This window comes from Acomys minous (assembly GCF_964271855.1).
Source record: "Acomys minous genome assembly, chromosome: 4".
Classification (NCBI taxonomy): Eukaryota; Metazoa; Chordata; class Mammalia; order Rodentia; family Muridae; genus Acomys; species Acomys minous.
In genome coordinates, this window is record NC_140486.1 from 82,375,083 (window position 1) to 82,396,295 (window position 21,213).

Sequence of the window (21,213 nt, forward strand, 5' to 3'; positions counted from 1 at the left end):
GGCAACAAGGCAGTCACTGACATCCACCATATAAGGAACTCTGTCAACAAAAACATTTATTAAGCCCACCCCTTTTTCCAACCAACAGGCAGTTACTGTATTTGCAGAATAATGGTCACTTCGTTGCTCCCTGAAAAGCAAGCCTTCCGTTCTGTCTTGGAAACAAACTGACTCCCGGTGTCACGCGGTCACACTCCACCACCTCTCTGCTGCTCGGGCTAGGTGCCATACTCGGCAGCTAGCTCTTCCTTGAACTTCACACCTCGCCTATCATCCAGCCTTGAGTGATCTGTCTCCCTATCCCCTGAGAAACAAGCCTGGACATCTCCTGGCCACCCACAGCACATATAAGAAATTCACATAAACACAGTGCCCTTTGCTACGCTTTAGAGGTCTTTGCTTATATCTTTATCCAACTGGAGGAATTTTCCAGTCTCCTCAAGATGCCCAGTCTCTCCTGGGCAGTCTCAGTTGAAACGTCACTACCACGCCGGGGGAGGGGGGCCCTTTCCTGTCTCTCTAGCTTAGTGCCACAGCCCATCGCCAGCTACCCACCTTCTCTGCCAGATCACTGCCTGTCTCTCCACTACACTGCAGGCTTCTGAAGACAGAGACCAGGCCCACACTCAGCACCAGTGCGCCCCCAAGATCCAGCACAGCACTCGGAAACAGCACCTGTACGTAGACGCTGACTTAGTATTCTGACTTGCCCAACCCATAGCAATGGGCCTATCGTATCCCCTATTTGCTCATCAGAATATCTGTTCTATTGATTTCCAGTCTGACCATGAGCCAGTCCCCAAAGTTCAGTGCCACCAACTCCTAGAAACCTATTAGAAGTGTAGAGACCCTTGGGCCCCTCCTGGTACCTGCCAGACCAGAAACCCTGGGTGACAGTCATCCGCCTGTCCTAATACACCCTCTGAGATGCTGTTACACACTGAAGGTCAGGAACCAATGCCCGAGACTGTTCTGGGGGTTATAAGGGGGTTGTCTATTGGTTTGGAGGATGGTCTTAGGTTAGAAGTGGCTAAGAACATTTGTAAAGAAGATTCAGGAGTCAGACACCTTGAGAAACATCATGTTAAACTCATATTCAATAGACAGGCATCTCAAGTCTTTCCATGTTATAATTCACTAAAACATAAAGGAATGTGTGAGTCTTCCAACTTCATCTGGCCGCTGAATTACCTCTTCTCACTCCTTGGGCGAGAGGCTCATTCTTGACCCTGGGAAACACACTTGGAAGGTGCTGCCATAGGTACACCCTCCCCTAGGGGAAGCCTCAGCACCATTGCGGGTCATTGTGCCCACAGCAGTGTTAACACGGTCACCCTAATAATGCCTGAGTCACTGCAGCAGCTGCCTTAAGCTTTATGCAGCCTAGTCTCTTTTGACCTTAGATTGAAATTTAAATGCTTAATATTAAGCATAACTGCACACATGTCAGTGAAAAACAACTCTGGTCTTTGTGAAAGCCTCAAATGTTTTTTATAAAGACAAATGGGAAAGTGTAGAGACTGGTGGCAATTACGACGGGAGCGGCGATTTCAAGCAGTTTCAAGTCTGCTGTTCTGTATTGGGATGAGCAGTGGGGAAATCCCCTATTCTGAATGTTCCTCTAATGGAGCTGCAGAAAAGGGGTTCCCATCCAGAGCCCGGCTTAATGGAGCAGGTGAAGACTCCTGATGACGGAGCAGCAAACTGTGCAGGTGACTGAAACATCACTGGTTCCAGCCCACAATCAGTAACCTTGAGAGCGTTGAGGCAGCTTGGGAAGAGGAGTGAGGACAGTCACACCAAACATCCAGTGTTTACTTAATCGGGGCTAATGACTGGCTTCTTAATGAACTTTTACAAGCTCGGTTGAACACAGAAAACATTTGCTTCTCTAAAAGCAAACAGGACTGTTTGCACTGTAACCAGGCATCTGGAGCACAGAGGCCCCCCAGCCTGCAGGAGCACAGAAGGAGATCTGTGTGGGGCTTCTGATGATGCCTAGCCAAAGGAGGGGAGAGTTGGGACCAGCAAGAGGGGCAGCTGCAGGACTTAATGCCACAGGCACTGGTATAAATTCTGGGCAGTTGCGTCAAACATGGCAGCTCATAGAGGCACATATGACCGAGCAAAGAAACTAACACTAAGTCCGTGGCGAGTCCAACATCTATTTAGGAAGGCTTTGAGGTAGAGCTAACTGCAACCACTTTGCATCTCAGGCAGTCTGCTCTTACTCAGGTTATAAGTTAAAATTCAACAATGTAAAACAAGAAATTCCTTAAGACAGAAGAAGAAAGATAAATAAATGAAGCATAGTTTCTATTTTTTTTTTTACTGTGTATATATATGTATACCACGTGTGTTACTATGTGTGGGGTGTAATTCTGTGTGTTACCCTGTGTTTATTACTACATGTGTACGAGTGTGTGTGTGTGTGTGAGTGTGTGTGTGTGTGTGTGTGTCATGTACAGAAGTCCACTCTCAGGAGTAGGCTCTCCCCTTCCACTGTGGGTCCTGAGGACTGAACTCAAATCATCATACCTGCTGCCTCGAAATTGCTTCCACTCGCTGGGCGGTGTCACTGGCCCCCAGAGCACAGGATTTTTAGTAAGATATTCTAAATTCTTTTTGACACTTACTTGCTTTTACTTTTACATGTGTGTATACGGGGATGCACAAGTACCACGGCAGTGTGTGAGGTAACAACCTGGGGATCAATCAGCTGCTTCCTTCCACCATGTGGGACCCAGGGATTGAAAGCAGGACACTTGCTGATGAGCGCCTTTATGCACTGGGCTGTCTCACGATCAATGAACAATTCTATATAATCCTGTTGTGATGAATATATGCCCTCATATATTGTGCGGGAAACCATAGATTGCACACCAGGAGAGAACGCCAAGGTTAGTTACGTACTTCAGGTGATGATCGTGTGACCCCGGAGACTCACTGACTGTAACAAAGGCACCGCTGGGGAAATGCTGGCAGTAACCAGCTGTGCGTGTGGGTGACAAGGGCTACATGGATGCTCTCACCATCTTCTGCTTAATCTTCCTGTGACCCCAGAACTGCGCTAAAGATCAAGCCTATTTTTTTCAATAAAATGAAATTTCTGATGATATTTTAGCCATAGTTAGTATAAGACTGAGAAAACATCAATTGCCCTGGTCATAAATCACTCTTATTAGCATTCTGTTCCTAATATTACCATCCTCAATGGTTTATGGAAGGCAGATGGTGAAGGTGGTGTGGAGGCTTACTGCTCTCCAGCTGTCCCCACACCCTCCCCGGACATTGTCCCGACAGCAGCGACCACTGCTCTAAGAGTCCTGGCCACACAGAGGAGGTCCCCTCCCAGAACATAACCACCTCTATTGCTGCACAGACACTTTGCATACTGTAATCCAGGAGGGCAGGGGCCTGTCCTGTAGTGGCCCTGACATGCAAGGGACATGGCAGGTGCTCTCTTAGCATCTGCAGACTAATTGGACGTGAAATACCCATGGTTGAGTAGATAGTTTATATGCTTTTAAATGCTTAAGTTTAATACAGAAATAACATTCATCAAACACAATAATTTATAGTAAAAGATCAGTTTTTAAATTAGCATAAGGCTGAAGTCTGTCTTTAGAAACAAGATTCATTCCACAGCCCCCAAAATGGATTTCTGCATATGAAAATGCAAAACGGGATCAATGATGTAATCACTCTAGAAAGTATCTTCTGAGTCATTATTCCAAATGGTGGGTGATTAAAAATCTCCCTCTGCATCTCCTATTATACCTGTGGTTACACTACAAAGCCTTCCTAGCCAAATCCATCCTCGAGTGCGCATTCTTTTCCTGGGACGACATGATACAGAGCCTGAGTGTGTGCTGATGTGGGGGCTGGGTAAGACCTTTGGAGCAAATCCAAGTGACTGAGTAGAGCCAGGAAGGGAATTTTCTTTCTTGACTGGATTGTCTGAAGTGGGAAGACCACCCTCCAGCCAGGTCTTCTGAGGTGGGAGGACCCACCTTCTGCTGGCAGCCTGTGTAAAGGACACAGAGGAAGCAAGCGTGCTCTTTGCCGGCTTGCCCTCACTCTCGCTGGCAAGTTCATTTCTCCGCTGGCATTAGAGGCTTCTCCTCTGGGATTCTAATGTATACTGAAGACCAGCTGAGACTTCCGGCCTCGTGGACTGAACGACTACTGGATTCCTGGATTTTCCAATGGTTGGCAGCCTGTAAAGCCACTCTAATAAATCCCATATATATTCGTTATATCAGTTCTCCTCTAGAGAGTCCTTACGAATATAGACATCTTTCAAAAGAAATGAGGCTGAGGCTGAAGAGATGGCTCTGAGAATAAAAGCAGCATACTGTTCTAACAGAGGACCTAGGTTCAGTGCCCGGGGCCGCATGGTGGCTCACAGCATCTGAAACTACAGTTCCTGAGAGCTCAGGGCCTTCTTATGGCCTCTATGGCAGCAGGGGTGCACATGGTACATAGCTATACATACAAGCAAAACACACATACACATAGAACCTCCATGGCAACAGGCACGCACATGGTATGTATCTATACATACACGCAAAACACACATACACATAGAAATAAATAACTATTTTAAATTAATGGTTCTTATATAAAGCCCCCGCCATCAGTGACTGCAAGATTAAGAGGCAGAATATCAGGTATCTCCAGCCCTTTCCAGGTGGAACGCCGGGAGCCTGTGGGGCCTGCACATAGCCAGGGCTCCTAAGGAATCTCGAGCCACAGAGAAGATACCCAACCGTAGGCTGCTCATGCTCGCTTGCCATCTGCCCGCCTGCCCACCTAGCTGCCTATCCCTGCGTCCCTAATAAAACACGTGCCTGTTCAGACACTGGAAACTAGCTGAAAAGGACAAGGCCAGAAGATGGACAGTCACAACATAGCATGTACATTCCAAGTCAGGGAGAAGTCCTCTACATAGCGCAGGTGAGGACACCGGTATAAGCGAACGCGAAGCGCTGTTACAAAAGGCAGACCCACGAGCTGGAAGGAAACAGGCTGCCTGGGCCCCTGAGCTCAAGAGTGAGCCACTCAGGACACACCACCATGCCACTCTTCTACCTTGAAGTGAAAGGGATACAGACCTTTAGTGGTAATGTGTTGTCACATGCTTGACACCATTCCCTGAGATCTTTTCAGATAGGGTGGTTTGACTGGGAATGTGCATAAGGAACCATGTGGACAACTGGTCCAAGTGTCTTGGCTATAGCAGGCATTTAATAAATATATGGCAAATGGATGAATAGGTGATGTTACACCAGAATGCTATTGCATAGATGAGTTTCTTATACTCAAAAGCCTGTCACACGGGCTTGTACGTACTATGACAGAATGTTGGTTTCCCCGACATTTCTCTTTCTTTCATCAAGGAAATCCTAACTTTTGGCTGAGCATCTGACCTTGAGATATGGGTCTGGACAATATATACCCAACTGTCCTGCCAGTGAAGGTACCTTAAAGAGAAAGAGTAGGCTTTCTTCCACCTGCCTCCTTCCTAACGGCGGGAATTTAGGCATGGTGGCTGGTGCTCACTGGCTCACCTAGGAAGATGGAAAACACCTGTCAAAGATGACAGCTGAGAAAGAAATAAGGCCTGGACCATGACACAGGGGACTTCTGTGCTACTCCGGGACAGTCTCTCTCAGGACATGCTTCACAGCGGAAATAAATGCATTACTAAAATCTATTCATTTTTATTTCACGAAAAACCTACTCTTTCGAATAATCATGGCTACTACCTTGTCCACAGGCATCACCTCATCTCCCTGGCCCTAACTTTAGGACACACTTATTACTGAGCCCATCTGGTAGACCTGAGGCCAGAGGAAGAAAATGGGCTTGCTCAAGGACACACAGAGCTCAGCACTTCTGCCTCTGTCCCAACCCCAGCGTCATTTATCTATACCCAGAATTGCATCTTGGTGTGACTTGATAGGATTATTTACCAATTAATACAATTGCTTGCCAATAAATAAAACCTATCAGTCTACGCCCCTCCCCCTTGGTTTCAGGAAGTGAGCAGCTCTCTTCTGCCATGCCCTTCCTCCACGATGCCTAAGCAATACAGCAGCTGACTGCAGGATGAACCCTCCAAACCCGTGAGCCAAATCGAGCCCTGTTTCCTTCAGGTTCTTCCCAGCAACAGGAGGGTGGCTAACACACTGTGCATGCTGGGACAGGAAACAACAAGAAGAGCTTTCATGAGGGAAACTAGCAGAGAAGAAAATTACCTGTGTTAAAGTCACAAAGATTCTAGCAACTACAAATATTATCTCAAATACTCCTTTTAATAGGAAGACGGCAGCCAATTTAATTTAACCAGCTATGCAACAACCTGGTAATAAATGTATCACTACCTACCTGGCTCGTATGCTGATTAAACAAAATATGCTTAGCATTTCCTCCATTCTTTAAGTCACTACTCAAAGCTGTAATGATAACGTATCAACAAAGCAAGAGTTGGAGGCCTCGGATGTCAGCGCTTTGTACTCAGACATACAACAAACAGCATGACTGGCGCATCCAATTGCTACAAATACACCTTCGACCTTTTCATGTCCCCATCGTCTTCAAGGGATGAACTGAGTGCGTGGTCGGCTCTGACAAAATCTGGTGTAACATATGAGTTAGTCATTGTTTCGCAAAACCTCTTACATCTCTCTAAGTATATCCTCACTGGGAAAGACATCTGTCAACTGGCAGTCACGGGTTAGGGAAGGGCCTGTGTGGCCCTGCCCCTTCCTGCTCAGCTGTTGGCTACCAATAGGTTCCAGGGGACAGGCAGACATTATCCTCCACCGCTCCAATGGCTGGTACCAATCCATGACCACACTCAGCCCTGGTTAAACTCCATGACTCAAAAATGAAACAGCAAGCATGGGGGTGGGAAAGAGACTGTAGGGAGATAATAGGGGTAGGAGGGAGGTGAGAGAAGATAGAGTGAGTGTAAGCAGAAGTGCGTGTGTGTGCGTGTGTGTGTGTGTGTGTGTGTGTGTGTAAGAGGGGGGAATTGTCAAAAACTAAATTTAATAAAAGGTTTTTAAAAATCAGGAAATTACAAAATAAACAACCTCAAAAGCAAAAAAGGAATACAGCATACATCTAGAATACAAGAGGTATCAGGAAATGTTTGCTTTTCACCTGAAACAAAGTGACTTCTTTTCTCATCATTTAAAACATAAAATGTTGTTCACGTACTGAAGTGAAAAAATAAAAAATAAAACCACCCACTAGACTCCATGATAGTTACACTTAGACTCTCACCAACACCCAATTACAGTCTTCAACATCAAAACGGGGTTCACCCTGAAATCCTTCCCCAATAGGGGACACTGTGACAAAAGGAAAGGACAGTCCCGAGTAGCAGGATCTCCTGCCACCACCCAGGCCCAGGAGGAGAGTCCTCGAGTGACAAAAGAGAGCAACGCTCTGCAGGTTACTGCGGGCCTTGCGTGCTGTGCCTGAAACAACACAGTCTGTACTACTGTACAACCTGTGCTCACTCACACAGACGGTGAATTGGAAAGTCAAGCCTTTATACTAAAAGCGAGCAACCGCCGATCCTGTGTGGTTGGCTTGTGCACAGGCATCGCTGTCCCCAGATCACCACAGCAACCACGCCGCCTACGTAGTGACCAAGGGAGCCTTCATGCCTCGCTATCCGCTGCTAACTGTCATCCACAGTTAGCAAACAGCCTCAGGCTGGGTTTGGCCCACCCCAGTATCTTCTTTGGCATGAACAGTATTAGAACCAACATTTAACATGTTAGGAATGTCTTGCACCTTCTCTTTAAATCCTTTAAAAGTCCAGCTGTACTGCACCCCATCACCGCACAGCGTTCAGAAGGGCTAAGCGGCTGCTCGCCGTCACTGACGACGCAGCTGAGTCAGCCGTCCCTGCCTGCGGCTCCCTTACTCCTGTAGTTTCTCATTTAGTCTAATTTGTAGACTGTGATGCTACTGACACATCATTTCGGAGCTTCTGCCCTAAGTCAAATTCTCCACTAAAAAAAAATGAGAAGAGAAAGCATGATATATTTATAAGTGAGAAACCCATAAGCATAGGAAGCTGGACTCCAGAGCCTACAGTCTCTACTCCAGTGTTTGGGGAAAAGTCAACAAGGGGGAATCGGGCTGAGAAACCCTTAAAGAATGTGGCCAAGTGATCGCTCCAAATTCCTTGAGTAGAGACATGCTTAGCCTTCCCAAAGTGGATTTATTTTTAAATTTATTTTATTACTTTATGTGTTTAAGTGTTTTGTCTACATATGTGTCTATGTACATGTGTGTTCCTGGTGCCAGTGGGAGCCAGAAGAGAACACCGGATGTACTGGAATTGGAGTTTACAGATGGTTGTGAGCTGCCATGCAGATGCTGGGAATAGAACCGGGGTCCTCTGGAAGAGCAGCCGGGCTCTTTACCTGCTGAGCCATCTCTCCAGACTGCTCCTGAGTGGATTTAAAAATGCATTTTTTTTTAAAGAACTAGCAATCTACTCCAACAGACACACAGATGAATTACAAGCTCACTATTCCCCATTTGTCTTGTTCTTTTAAAAGCCCCCATGCTTGTAAAATGTTTCTTTCTCTCATTTGCATCTTGAGATTAACAATCCTTCACCAGCTAAATTATTTTCTGTAGGCAAAAACTGTAGCATTAATGGTGCCTTCCCTTTGGCTGGCTGTAAGCTCTTTCTCTTAACTTAGGGTGTTTTTTTGTTACAATCACACGCGAGCCCCTCCTGTCACCAAATGGAGAATGTAAGCAAAATGCATCTGTATACTGAATCAAAGTCTGTTGCAAATAGTAAATATTACACGGATGACAAAATCGTTTTTTATATAAAATAGATTAATTAAAATAAAATGGCTTGAGGACAATCCAACTGCTTGAGACTACTAACTAGTCTGTGCGTGAGTACTAAATGATATTAAAGAATCTTTTCTAATTTTATTTGCCATAATGATGAGCATTGTGCACCTGCATCTCTGTGTGCATTGCATGTTCTCCTGTTAGCGGATCTTTTTAATGAGAAATAAATGCTTCAAATTTGCTATCACTTAGGAGTCACTGATCTTTGAAGTGCATCCTTTCCCAGTTGGTGAAAGACAGGGTTCTCTAAATGATTTACTTGCTGACTCCATCCTACCAGTATCTCTGACACTAAAACAGGAAGGAGATAAAATAGTGCCATGAATTACTACTGTTGGCCAAGGACACAATGCAGGGGGTGGGGCTATCACCAGCCATCGCCTTTGGAGGCTATGCCTAATGGCTTCTCAGGAATCTCATCTGTGAAGACAACTCATTGCTTCTTTAGGCAGCCCTGTATACTATTTCTTATCTTTGGGGCTGAAATCTTATTTTCTGTAGCTTACAGCCACCTGGCATAATAACACGTCTAGTTCCAGTTTGATGTGACAGTGGTCACTTGAGCTGTGTGCAGCAATGTCCTGTCCTACCCCTAAAGCATCACCATTTTCCTCAGACACTTCCTCCGCCATCTTCACCACTCACAGGCACCAATTTGTCTCTCTGTCCTGGTGGCTGAGTGGCACCGTCCAACCATTCTCATGGTGGCTGTGTGGCACCATCCGACAATTCTCATGGTGCTGCGTGGCACCGTCTGACTATTCTCATGGTGGCTGGATGGCACCGTCTGACCATTCTCATGGTGGCTGCGTCACACCGTCTGACCATTCTCATGGTGGCTGTGTCACACCGTCTGACCATTCTCATGGTGCTGCGTGGCACCGTCTGACTATTCTCATGGTGGCTGGATGGCACCGTCTGACCATTCTCATGGTGGCTGTGTCATACCGTCTGACCATTCTCATGGTGCTGCGTGGCACCGTCTGACTATTCTCATGGTGGCTGGATGGCACCGTCTGACCATTCTCATGGTGGCTGCGTGGCACCGTCTGACCATTCTCATGGTGGCTGCGTGGCACCGTCTGACCATTCTCATGGTGGCTGCGTGGCACCGTCTGACCATTCTCATGGTGGCTGTGTGGCACCGTCTGACCATTCTCATGGTGGCTGCGTGGCACCGTCTGACCATTCTCATGGTGGCTGCATGGCACCGTCTGACCATTCTCATGGTGGCTGTGTGGCACCGTCTGACCATTCTCATGGTGGCTGTGTGGCACCGTCTGACTATTCTCATGGTGACTCTGTGGCACCGTCTGACCATTCTCATGGTGGCTGTGTGGCACCGTCTGACTATTCTCATGGTGGCTGTGTGGCACCGTCTGACCATTCTCATGGTGGCTGCGTGGCACCGTCTGACTATTCTCATGGTGACTCTGTGGCACCGTCTGACCATTCTCATGGTGGCTGTGTGGCACCGTCTGACCATTCTCATGGTGGCTGTGTGGCACCGTCTGACCATTCTCATGGTGGCTGTGTGGCACCGTCTGACTATTCTCACAGTGGCTGCATGGCACCATCTGACCACTCTCATGGCATCAGGCTGCTGTAAAGTGATGCTAAAGTATGTCCTTACTGAGTCCCAAGTCTGATTTCAGAATCTCTGAAGTCTGGAATTTTGAAATTGTAAATTGGGATGCTGTTCTCTCCCTTAAGCTCAATTTGGTTATTCTGGTGGAAGTTCCTAAACTGCTCGTGGCAGCTTACACAGAGGTCTTAGAGTATACGACAATTACTGCACATTTCTAGGTTCTGATGTGCCATTCACAACAGAAGCAACAGAAGGATCCAGAGTGACCGTCCTGACATGTCACAGAGGCTCCTCAGATCAATCTACAAGCTCTCGGCCCTGGGGGACACTCGCTCAGCCGGCTGCTTTCTCCAGTTCAGTGATCTGTCCTCTTTGGGAAAACATGGGCCACAGCAAGGTGGCTCAACATCAGAACTAAGTGGGGCTGACTGGTTCTCTCAGTGTGTTGCAAGGGCCGCCAGGGAGACTGAACAAACGAGAAAGAGCGAGAGAGGAACCAGGTCGTCAAGTGCACAGCTTCTTGGACCTATGACACAGACACAATTAACTGACTCAAGAAGGAGTCTAGAGCGGTCAGGAACACAATGGCCTCTTCTGGGTCAGGAGGTGGAAATAAAGACGTCAGAAAGGAAGAAGGAATTAGGATAACTCAGTGGGGACGCTAGTAGGAATAGAAGGGCAGATGAGGCTGGAACACAAAGGAGTCAAAAAAGGGAGGGGAAATAATACAAGTAGGTAATTCAATATGGACAAGGTGTAGGGTCCACGAATACTAGCGATGAGAAATCAAGTCTGGAGAAACACAGAGAGGCCAATCTGAGCGGTGCTGCCTTCTCTACCGGGACCAACTAACCAATGAGCAGATTGCAGCGAGTAACTCATGGCCCATGGGAAGAAAGAAAAATTAAGGTGACCGTGTTGGGAAAGAATAACTGAGGTGCTGGGGGAACACGCTGAGGTAAAGCCGAGGGTAAAGCGCACCCTGGATTTGATCCCCAGGATAATGAATAAGCGGGGTCTGAGAGGAAAGCAGATGGTGAGACGGGAAGGCGACCAATGTATTCTCTCCTTCTTTGCATCTGTCATCAGTCACCTGCCTGCTAAGCACAGACCCCTCAGAGTCCCAGCCATTGGGTATCTTCCTCTTTCTCTCTCTCTCACCCTTTGTTAACAACCCTTCCCCCAGACCTCTGCTTCTGAATGTGGGGTCATGAAAAAGTTGGCCATCATAACAAGTGCCTGAACATGGAATGGCCAAGTTTCAGTTCAAAACCAAACACGAAAGGAGCCCAAGGTGTTTCAAGCCAACTTGCCCATGCTGCACCTCAAGACGTCACTGTACCGTCGTGAACACAAAGCATGCGCGCTACACTGTGCACGCCGTCATACCACACACGAACAAACATTGCCTGCAGTACTTGGCTTAGTTCTCGGCTACCGTATGTTACAAACAGCATCTTTACTGCACAAAGTTTTTGTTCACTTAGAAATTTTGTGATTTAATTGTGGAAAGAACTTTATTATCTCCTTACTATTATCTATCCCTTAGCATGTATACATCAAAGTAGTGTATCTTTGGGTTTCAATGTGTTAGAATATTTGACTTTAAAAAGTGTTATTTGAAGAGGGTGGGAGCTAGCTTAGCTGATAAATAGTACTTGCCTTGCAAGCATGAGGACCTGAGTCCAATCACCAGAACCCAAGCAAAAGAGCCAGATGTGCACACCTGCACACAAACCCATGTGGGCACACACACACCTACATACAAACCCATGCATGCACACATACCTGCATACAAACCCATGCATGCACACACACCTGCACACAAACCCATGCATGCACACACACCTGCACACAAACCCATGCATGCACACACACCTGCACACAAACCCGTGCATGCACACACACCTGCACACAAACCCGTGCATGCACACACACCTGCACACAAACCCGTGCATGCACACACACCTGCACACAAACCCGTGCATGCACACACACCTGCACACAAACCCGTGCATGCACACACACCTGCACACAAACCCGTGCATGCACACACACCTGCACACAAACCCGTGCATGCACACACACCTGTACACACAAGACTGTTACTTGAATTGGTGGCTTGGATTTAATAAAGAAATTGTTCAATAAATTTGAATTGTGATGGCACTTCCAACAATTATATGAAAAGATACTAAACATATACATGGCATTTTATTCTACACACTTATACAAAGAGGCACTCACAGCATTGCTAGTTATAAAACTAAAAGGTGTGGAAGACACTCTACACTCTGAGCATCAAATATTCAGCCAAGATTCAATATTTTATGTTAAAATTTTAAGGAGGCTGGAGAGATGGCTCAGAGGTTTAAAAGAGTGCACTGGTCTTGCAGAGGGCCCACGTTCCAATCCTGGCAGCCAGCTTGGTTGGCTCACAAGCACGCTGTAGATGCAGCTTCAGCCGGGTCCAATGCCTCTGGCCTCTGCGGGCAACCTGCACTCACCTGTAACTACCCACACAGATAGGCACATACATACACATAATTCTAAAGAAAACAAATCTTTTAAAATGTAAAAATAAAGTTTTTTAAAGTACATCAATTTTCATTAACATGCAAATTTGCTTTCATCTTTAATAAACAATAAAATTATATGCCCGCCATGTAATAAACAGAATTTATTGCCAGTAAATGTTTGATTATTATACCTATTTTATATGCCTTTATACAAGGGTTGCATTAAAATTTCTCAGACAAAATGTGGTTGCATGTGAAAAAACGATCAAGAAGCCTCACCCCAAATGTCCTACAATGGCAGTGAGAGAATAGGTCAACACAGCCTACAAGCCTGTGAGGGCAGGATTCAAGATCCCCTTCATACACAAAGCAAAGAGAGATGGGAGAAAGGGAGGCTGGGGAGCTGTGAGGGAAACAAAGGGAATAACGGGCCTCCAAAATATCAAAGACTCAGCTAGGGAACGCAGGCCTTTCCGTGTTTGTCCACTGATGTGCTTGGTTGTCAGTCAGTCCTCTGGTCATTTCCTCCTCCCCTCCCTCTCCTGCAGCCACACGCATCCAGCATAAACGTAAGGTGCGTCCTTCCTTAGCCCTCCTTAGCCTCACGGTGTGTATCACCAGCTCAGACCCTGCGGACTGGCCTCCAGCACGTCCTGGCGTTTTCCTTTCAAAGGGCATCGCAGAGCAGTTGCTCCTCTCTTGACTTCACTTTATGAGCTCCATGGTGGAGCCCACTGTCTTCTGCCGCTGTTGTGTCCCTAGCACTTAGCACAGAGTTATGCCTGAGTAAATAACTGAGGCATGAACAAGATGCCCCAAAGCTGAGTTAGCAGGATCACTTTCACTCCCTGGAAGACTGGAAGACCGAAGCTGATTGTGCCAACTTTTCAGCGGTACAGTGCCACAGTCATACCCTGGAGATAGGCATAGCTATATGACAGCTCTGCTAAAGGGAGGATGAAAAGTGATAAACATGGCTCCGCGATGACCATGAAAACCTTCCCATCATTTCTCTCTAGGCTTCCTGTTTCTTTTCTTCAGGCAGACTATACACGACCCTTACAGTGAGCCTAGAAACAACACATTCACACCCGGCACCCCACATAAAATGCGGATGCTCTGCTTATCTCTGCTGAGAGAACTAAGCTAAGGGTTTCCAACATTCCTCAGACATCTATGTGTCTAAGGATGTGTACAGAGCTAAACCTAGCTGGCTCCGGGATAGAGCTGGTCATAATTCAAGTAATTTGTATCAATCAACAACTGTTTGTTACTTTTCCAAAATAAAACAAAGGCCATTTCAAAGGTCAGTATAATTTCCTGAGGTATAGCTGACTAAAAGTTCTGTTTGTTTTTGACCATTAGGAAAGGTAGTAGCCTTGCCTTGGGCTTGCCAGGGCTTGGCCCACAGCCACCACATAGTCTCACAAATTCCTGTGATATCAAAGCTCTGGACAGTGAACTTGCTTCATAGCCTCCTGGTCACACCCCACAGGCCCTGGACCAATGCCCAGCTGCCTCTCTAAGATCTCTGCCCCTGACTTCATGCCCACTTACCTTGAAAACACATACACACACACACACACACACACACACACACACACACATCTCAAAACATCGCCCTGTTGTTTTCACTGCCAGCTGAAGAGAAGTTGCCAGAAGGCTTTTTGGACAGCCATGCCAATCTGTCCTGCCTCAGAACAAAGGCTTCTCCAAAGGACCGGTTAGGGAAGGGAGCCGCCCGCAGACCGGATAGAGATACCAGCTCAGAGATGGGTTATCTCCCCGGGTGAAGATCTGCTTACGCTGAAGATGGACTTGGCTCTCCCTGCCTTTTCTGCTTAACAGTGCACTTTAAAGAGGACTCGTCTCCCTTAGGGACCTGAGTATCTGATAATCAGATTATGTTAAGTGAATTAGCAGCATGCCCTGCCCCCAATTGCTTGTTCATCCCAACTCTAAGAAACTATTAAAAGGGTCAATTCTGGACTAATGCTTTTTCATTTGTTTGGGGCAGGTGACTGAGCTGTTTGGAAACATGCCACTCTTTGATGGATGTGCCATCAGCCTTTTGAGGAATTCAGTGAAACACCTTGCCCCTTTCCTTAGGAAAATATGTGAGATGTTCACGCACACACATGGGTTAGACAACTTCAGAGAGGGCGTAATGACTGCTGAGTTCAACGATTCATCCCAGGGTCATAGCTCCCTAACAAGAACCGGCAGGCTTTCCTTATAAAGGGTGAACGTGAGTGAGTCAGGCTCTATCCTGCCCCTAAAGCCAGCAAGTGCAGTGTGAAAGCAACACAGACAATACGTGCAGGACGGATGGCCATGCTCCGACAAAACTGTCTGTGGACACTCAAAGTTTCAACTTCCTATCAATCGCTCTTGTCAAAAAAATATATATATATTATTCGCTTCATCTTTTTTCAATCATTGAAAAAAAAAAAGGAAAAAGAAAAGCTTTCATATCTGGTAACCCCACAAGCACAGGTTGGCAAACTTCACTACAGAGCCAAGGAGCATTATGTCAGAAAAGAAAAATGTTACATCCTCATGTCACTGCCTTCCTAATAGGGACTGCCACCCTTGTGGCAAACCATTAGTTACAGCATTCAGTCTGACACTGTCACCAGGAAAAATCACAGGTGTGCGCAGAACACAGGCTCGAGGTGGCAGGTCACTCAGCCTCCAGGGCTGGCCACTCTTTATACTGTGCTCACAGCCATATCTGTCCTTGTATCTTAAGAAGTATATAGACAGAGCTGGGCATGGTGGCGCACGCCTTTAATCCCAGCACTTGGGAGGCAGAGGCTGGTGGATAGATGTGAGTTCAAGGCCAGCCTGGTCTACAAAGTGAGTCCAGGACAGCCAAGGCAACACAGAGAGACCCTGGCTCAAAAAACAAAAAAAAAAAAAAAAGTATATAGACCAGCTATAAAGTGGGTTTTTCCTGCTTCTAATTTCAACTCAGACAGTTTTTGCTTTTTCTGAGGTAGGAAAGTGACTGAGTGTGAGTGACAGGGGAAGCAAAAAAACCCTGAGTGACACTCCATGGCTGCAGAAGGGTCATTCCAACTGTATATAATGTTCACAGAGATGCACGGAGTTTGGGGGCTGGGGAAGGGCTGACATGGTTCCTTAATCTACTGTGTGATGTTTTAAGTTACGAGTTGGTTAGAACAAGGTCAACTTTTGTAAGCATACAGATTACTGCATCCTAAATTTGATTGCTTTTTCTTTCTTTCTTGCACAGTGCTCGGGGTCTAACTCAGAATGACCTATTTCTTCCAGCCTTCATCTTTACGTTATTTTTTACAACTATATTTCAATATAATTGATTTTAGTCTAACCCTAGAGTTTCACTGCATGGGTTTTTTTAAAACAATGGTCTAAAAAGCAGCTCAGAACTCTCACGATTTACTACAGGGTCCACAGTACAGGGAATGTCAACAAGCCCGTGCTCACCCTGGGAGAGGACCTGAGAAACAACCGCAGCATCTCTTACCAGTGCGTTCACATCCTCGGTCTTGTGGATAAGCATCCGGATCTCTTCTGGATCACCGCTGAAGATTGCCTGGACCAGTGGAGGCTGCGAAGCCAAGAAGCTGAGGGTTAGCACCGTTATAATTATCTATGTTTGCATTCACGCGCAGACAGCAAGAAAGCGATTTGCTCTAAGTTTATTTTATTTTTTTTAAATTATCAAAGTGCTGGCAAAAATAAATAAAACTGGGCCCTACATTCACAAAGTTTCTACGACAGACCCTTAAAGACCCTGCCAAGGATATGACCAAACAACAGGATTTCCCTATTCAGCCCACTATGGATTCAATCTTGTCACCCCCAATTCAATGGGGACTGGGCCTTTGAGAGACTGTTGGGAGGGTCTAGCAGGGGATCACAGCTACTCTTGTGCCACAACACAAGACTGGTCCTCTATTCAGGGAAGACCATCCTCTTCTGCAACCAAATGCACAGCTTCGGGAGGGTGCACATGGAGCCGTGAGGAGGGAAGGGGGCACATGCCTACCCAGCCAGACTAGCCAAATCAACCCTGACCATCAGTGGCATGACAGGTGCTACGGCCAGATTGCCTTCACATCCAAGACAAGGCCTTTATGGGAGACGTTAGAGCCTAAGGACTTGTGGGTCAATCTTCAAAACACCTTGCAATCATTCCCAAATGCTTCAGCCAATGGGCACCTGCAATTTTACTATGTGGACATCCACTACTGGTTTAAAATAAGATATAGCAAGGATTAGTTAGCGAGCAAGGAGGGGACGGAGAAGAACCCATCACGTGGAAAGCGTGACAGAAACACAGCTGCGAGGGTGGCGAGCTCGCCGGTGAGAGGAAGGGAAGAACAGGCTGCCCAAAGAGCTCGGAGGAAGGCACCTTAATGTTGAGTGTGGGTAGGCTTAGAGATGGGGGGATGGAGGGGGGCACTCCATCCTAAGGAGAAGGCACACAGAATCTAACAGCCAGGAACCATCACTAACTGTTGAGCGGAGCATGGGATGAGCATGGGAAAGTGGCGAGCTCAGGGGCTGGTACTGGGCTTGTCCCTCGTGGTGAAGAATCTTCCTCACAGCCAGCCCCATTTCCTAACACGGAGACCATTTCCCTTGTGGCCTCTGAGGCTGAGTACAATCATCACTGGCCACTCCCCCCTCAGAGGACTACTCACAGGACCAAGTGACACAATGAGAAAACGTCCTGTGACCATTAAACTCTACACAAATGCTCCCACTTAGAAATGTTGGACAGTGTCAAATGGAATACTCAGCCTCTTTCCCGGCTAAACGCCAGCTCTTGGCAACTACATATATATACGTTTGCTTACAACTTCTGGAAATGTTTTAGTCCTAACAGGCAACCGGATGATGGCAGTGTCCCAAGTTTGACTCAGCATAAGAGTCATCGGAGATGCTTGTTAGAATAAGAACCTGTCCCTCCCCCGAGAATTCTGATTGGGTTTATCTGGAGAAAGGGACTGTGAGGCTGGCTTTTTAACCAGTCACCACCTGACTCTTCGGAGCTCACAGTAAAGCTAATTTCAAGTGATGCTGTTGGCTTTATCTATGCCATCTCTCCTTTCCTTTGGAAGTCTGAGTCCTCACTTACCCCCCAAAACGTCCCTTTTTCTTTTCTTTTTTTCCTTTCCTTCTTTCTTTCTTCCTTCCTACTGTCTTTGTTATAAGCTTTTTGTTGTTTGATTTGCTATTTTGAAACAAAGTCTTACCCTGTAGCCCAGGTTTTCTTACAAATTTCAGTTTTTTTTAAATCTGTGTGTGTGTGTGTGTGTGTGTGTATGCGTGTGTGTGTGTGTGTGTGTGTGTGTGTGTGTGTGTGTGTAAGAGTGTAGGTACACACATGGAGGTCAGAAAACGACAAACTTGAGTACTGACACTCTCCTTCCCCCCTGTTTGGGGCGATGTCTCTGTTGCTCTACACTGCTCCCATCAGACTCGCTGGCCCGCAGGCGCCCATGGATAACCTCGTGTCGTCTGCTGGGGTGGTAGACTCCTCCTGCTCCCATGGCCAGCACCGGTTTTTCCATGTGGACTCCAACTCAGGGCCCCACACTCGTACAGTGGATGCTTTCCCCACTGAGAATCTCTCCCACTCTCTGCTGCTTTTCGATGATGTTTAGTGTCAGTTTGGAAGAACAATATAAACAAGAGTCGCTGAGGTTGCACCACATAAGATGTGCCGAGTTGCAGGTGAACGTTTCCACCTGCCACAAATCTGCCACCTGCCACAAATCTGCCTCCGGACAGCCCCGCCCCCTGCCATGGAAGCTTCCGGCAAATGGCCAGACACGCCCCTTTCCTGCCCCTCATCTCCCATGCCCCCACATGCGAGGGTATGGGACAGCCTTTGAACTACAACTAAGTGTCAAAAGATGGCTTAGAAGAAAGGCAAGTTTTCTACTGGCTCTGTGTTAGCTGGTAGCTCTGCAAAGACAAAGAAATCCTTCTCGATCCTGCTGACAAATACACTAGCAGAATCACACCAGTCTTTTCACACTGCTCTTCTGCTGGCTCTGAACAAAATTCTGTTGGGTGAATTTCTGCCTAAATGAACCTTGATGGAGGGGGGGGAAAAAACCAACAGACATGAGGTACCGTGTAGAGGCGGAGCCTGGCAGGGCTGTAGTGCTGAATCAAGAGAGATCACACAAGAGCTGACAAGTTCAGATTCTGAGGTGTAAGGTCAGCCACTACCCAGGAGCGTGGTGATGCGCACGGGGCCTCTCACGAGCACACGGAATGCAGACAGATACCCTGTAGGAGTCATTAAGTCCTCAAGCTCCTCGAGTGAGGCAAGCGTCCCAAGCAATGGCTGGAATGTTCCCACAGTGAGCCTCCCTGACGCGGCTGCCAGGGAAGGAAGCCAGAGCACATGGATGAGTGTCGAGCATCCCAAAGGCTCCACAGCACGTGGACAGACACCGACTACCCGGCTTCTCCAGGAAGAAGCTGAGCCCTAGTGTACCCTCCAGTGCTATGTCACATATACATACCCACACACTCATAACTGCACATTTTGCGCTGTGCACGTGTACATCTATGCTTGGACACATATGCATGGAGACACATGTTAATCCACTTATAGATACCTCCCCCTCCCCACAAAAGTGCCTGTTCTCCACAGCCCATGCTGGACGGACATCTCTGATTCATGATGCTACGTTGCTGTCCCATCCCCAACATCTTCATAGCTGTGAACCCAAGCGTTACACAGCTCCAGACCAGAACTTCACAAACAGACCCTCTGGTTGCAAAAAAGCTGGGTGTTCACAGTGACTCCCGGGTAAGTGGTGCTTTTTAAACATACTTTAGGGGCTTGCTCTTCCTTTCTCTCCCTCACCCTCTGCCCCACGCATCCCCCCAAATAGAACACAGTCAGAAAACACTCGTATTTCCATTCATTGGGATTTTAACCTCAGGTAAACATTTATTTGAAATATATATATATATATATTTGGGGAAAAATAATGTGAATATCATCTATATTGCACGGTTATTCTAATTATAGTATTTTCTTCATAAGCATTGAAGACTTACACTCTGCCACACATGCGCCATTGTAACATTTGCAGTTCTTGCCTTAATGGTTCTAAGCCTCAAAAGGAAGGCTTCGCCTGCATGAGGCAGTGTCCTAAGCCTTGGTGTGCACAGTGTAGTGGGTTCCCCTCAGCCACAGTTTTCCTCCCCATGGGTTCCAGGCAACAGCAGATAACCTCAGTTCAAAAATATTAAATAGAAAAAAAATTCCAGAAATAAGCAATTTTCTTTTTAAAAAATTATATGCCATTGTAAAAATAAAAAAAGCATCACAAAATGTTGTGCCATTTTGCTCTGTCCTGCCTAGGACATGAACACACAACCAGCCTGTGAGCCCCTCAGGTGCCACCTCAGCCATCAGATCAACTGTCACTGTGCTCAAGTGTCCTTTCCTCATCAATGGCTAAAGCCCACAGGTAGTGGTCATGCCCATTTTATTACAGCATAATTGCGTCATTTGATTACTGGTTGTTTCTGTTACTCTATAAATCAAACACTTTCATGGGGATTATTATATATGATTAAAAAGAAGCATAGAGCACACTGGGCGAGGCACTGCCCACAGCTTCAGGCAAGCACTGGGGTTCCTGGAATACACACCCTGGCGACAAGGAGAAACTGCTGTTTTCTTCTTTAAACACCTCATCTCTCAGCGCAAGCATAGGCAATGTGAGGTCCTGCTGTGCAGGATTTGGTAAACACACACTCAAAACAACGGCCAAAATTAGGAAAATCAGAAACAGGGAAAAGGGAGGATTTTAAGAGAAGTAGCAGATTTCAACTTCTTTTACTAGAATTTTCTTTGCATCTTAGCAGCTATTCACAGACAGTGCCTGCCATGTGCTGTGAATGCTGGCACAGTCCCCGAGCAGACGACACTTCCTAGCCTAGCTTCCCAGCAGCATGGATGGTATATATTTGCATGGGACTTGTCCCCAACTTCCATCCACTCCATCTTTTCTAGAAGGGTGACTGATGGACCTGTGCCTGTGTGGCTACCGGAGTAGAGCAGAGGGCGCCTTGTGTTTGATGGACATTGTGAGTCCTGTAGCAGACATGGAAAAAAAATGAAGACTCAGAAGAAAGCCACTTTCCTACTCACAGCCTTTTCACTCCAGTGCAAGA

At 46.7% G+C, this 21,213-nt stretch overlaps 1 protein-coding gene across 3 annotated transcripts in view; it reads right to left on the reverse strand.

Moving 5' to 3' along the window:
- The window catches only part of ANKRD44 (ankyrin repeat domain 44), a 295,573-nt gene that overhangs the window by 155,493 nt on the left and 118,867 nt on the right, over window positions 1-21,213 (reverse strand). For all 3 annotated transcript variants that reach the window (XM_084779451.1, XM_084779452.1, XM_084779453.1), the window contains one exon: window positions 16,523-16,606. In XM_084779451.1, coding sequence (XP_084635577.1) covers window positions 16,523-16,606 — 84 coding nt within the window. The remainder of the gene's footprint in view (window positions 1-16,522; window positions 16,607-21,213) is intronic.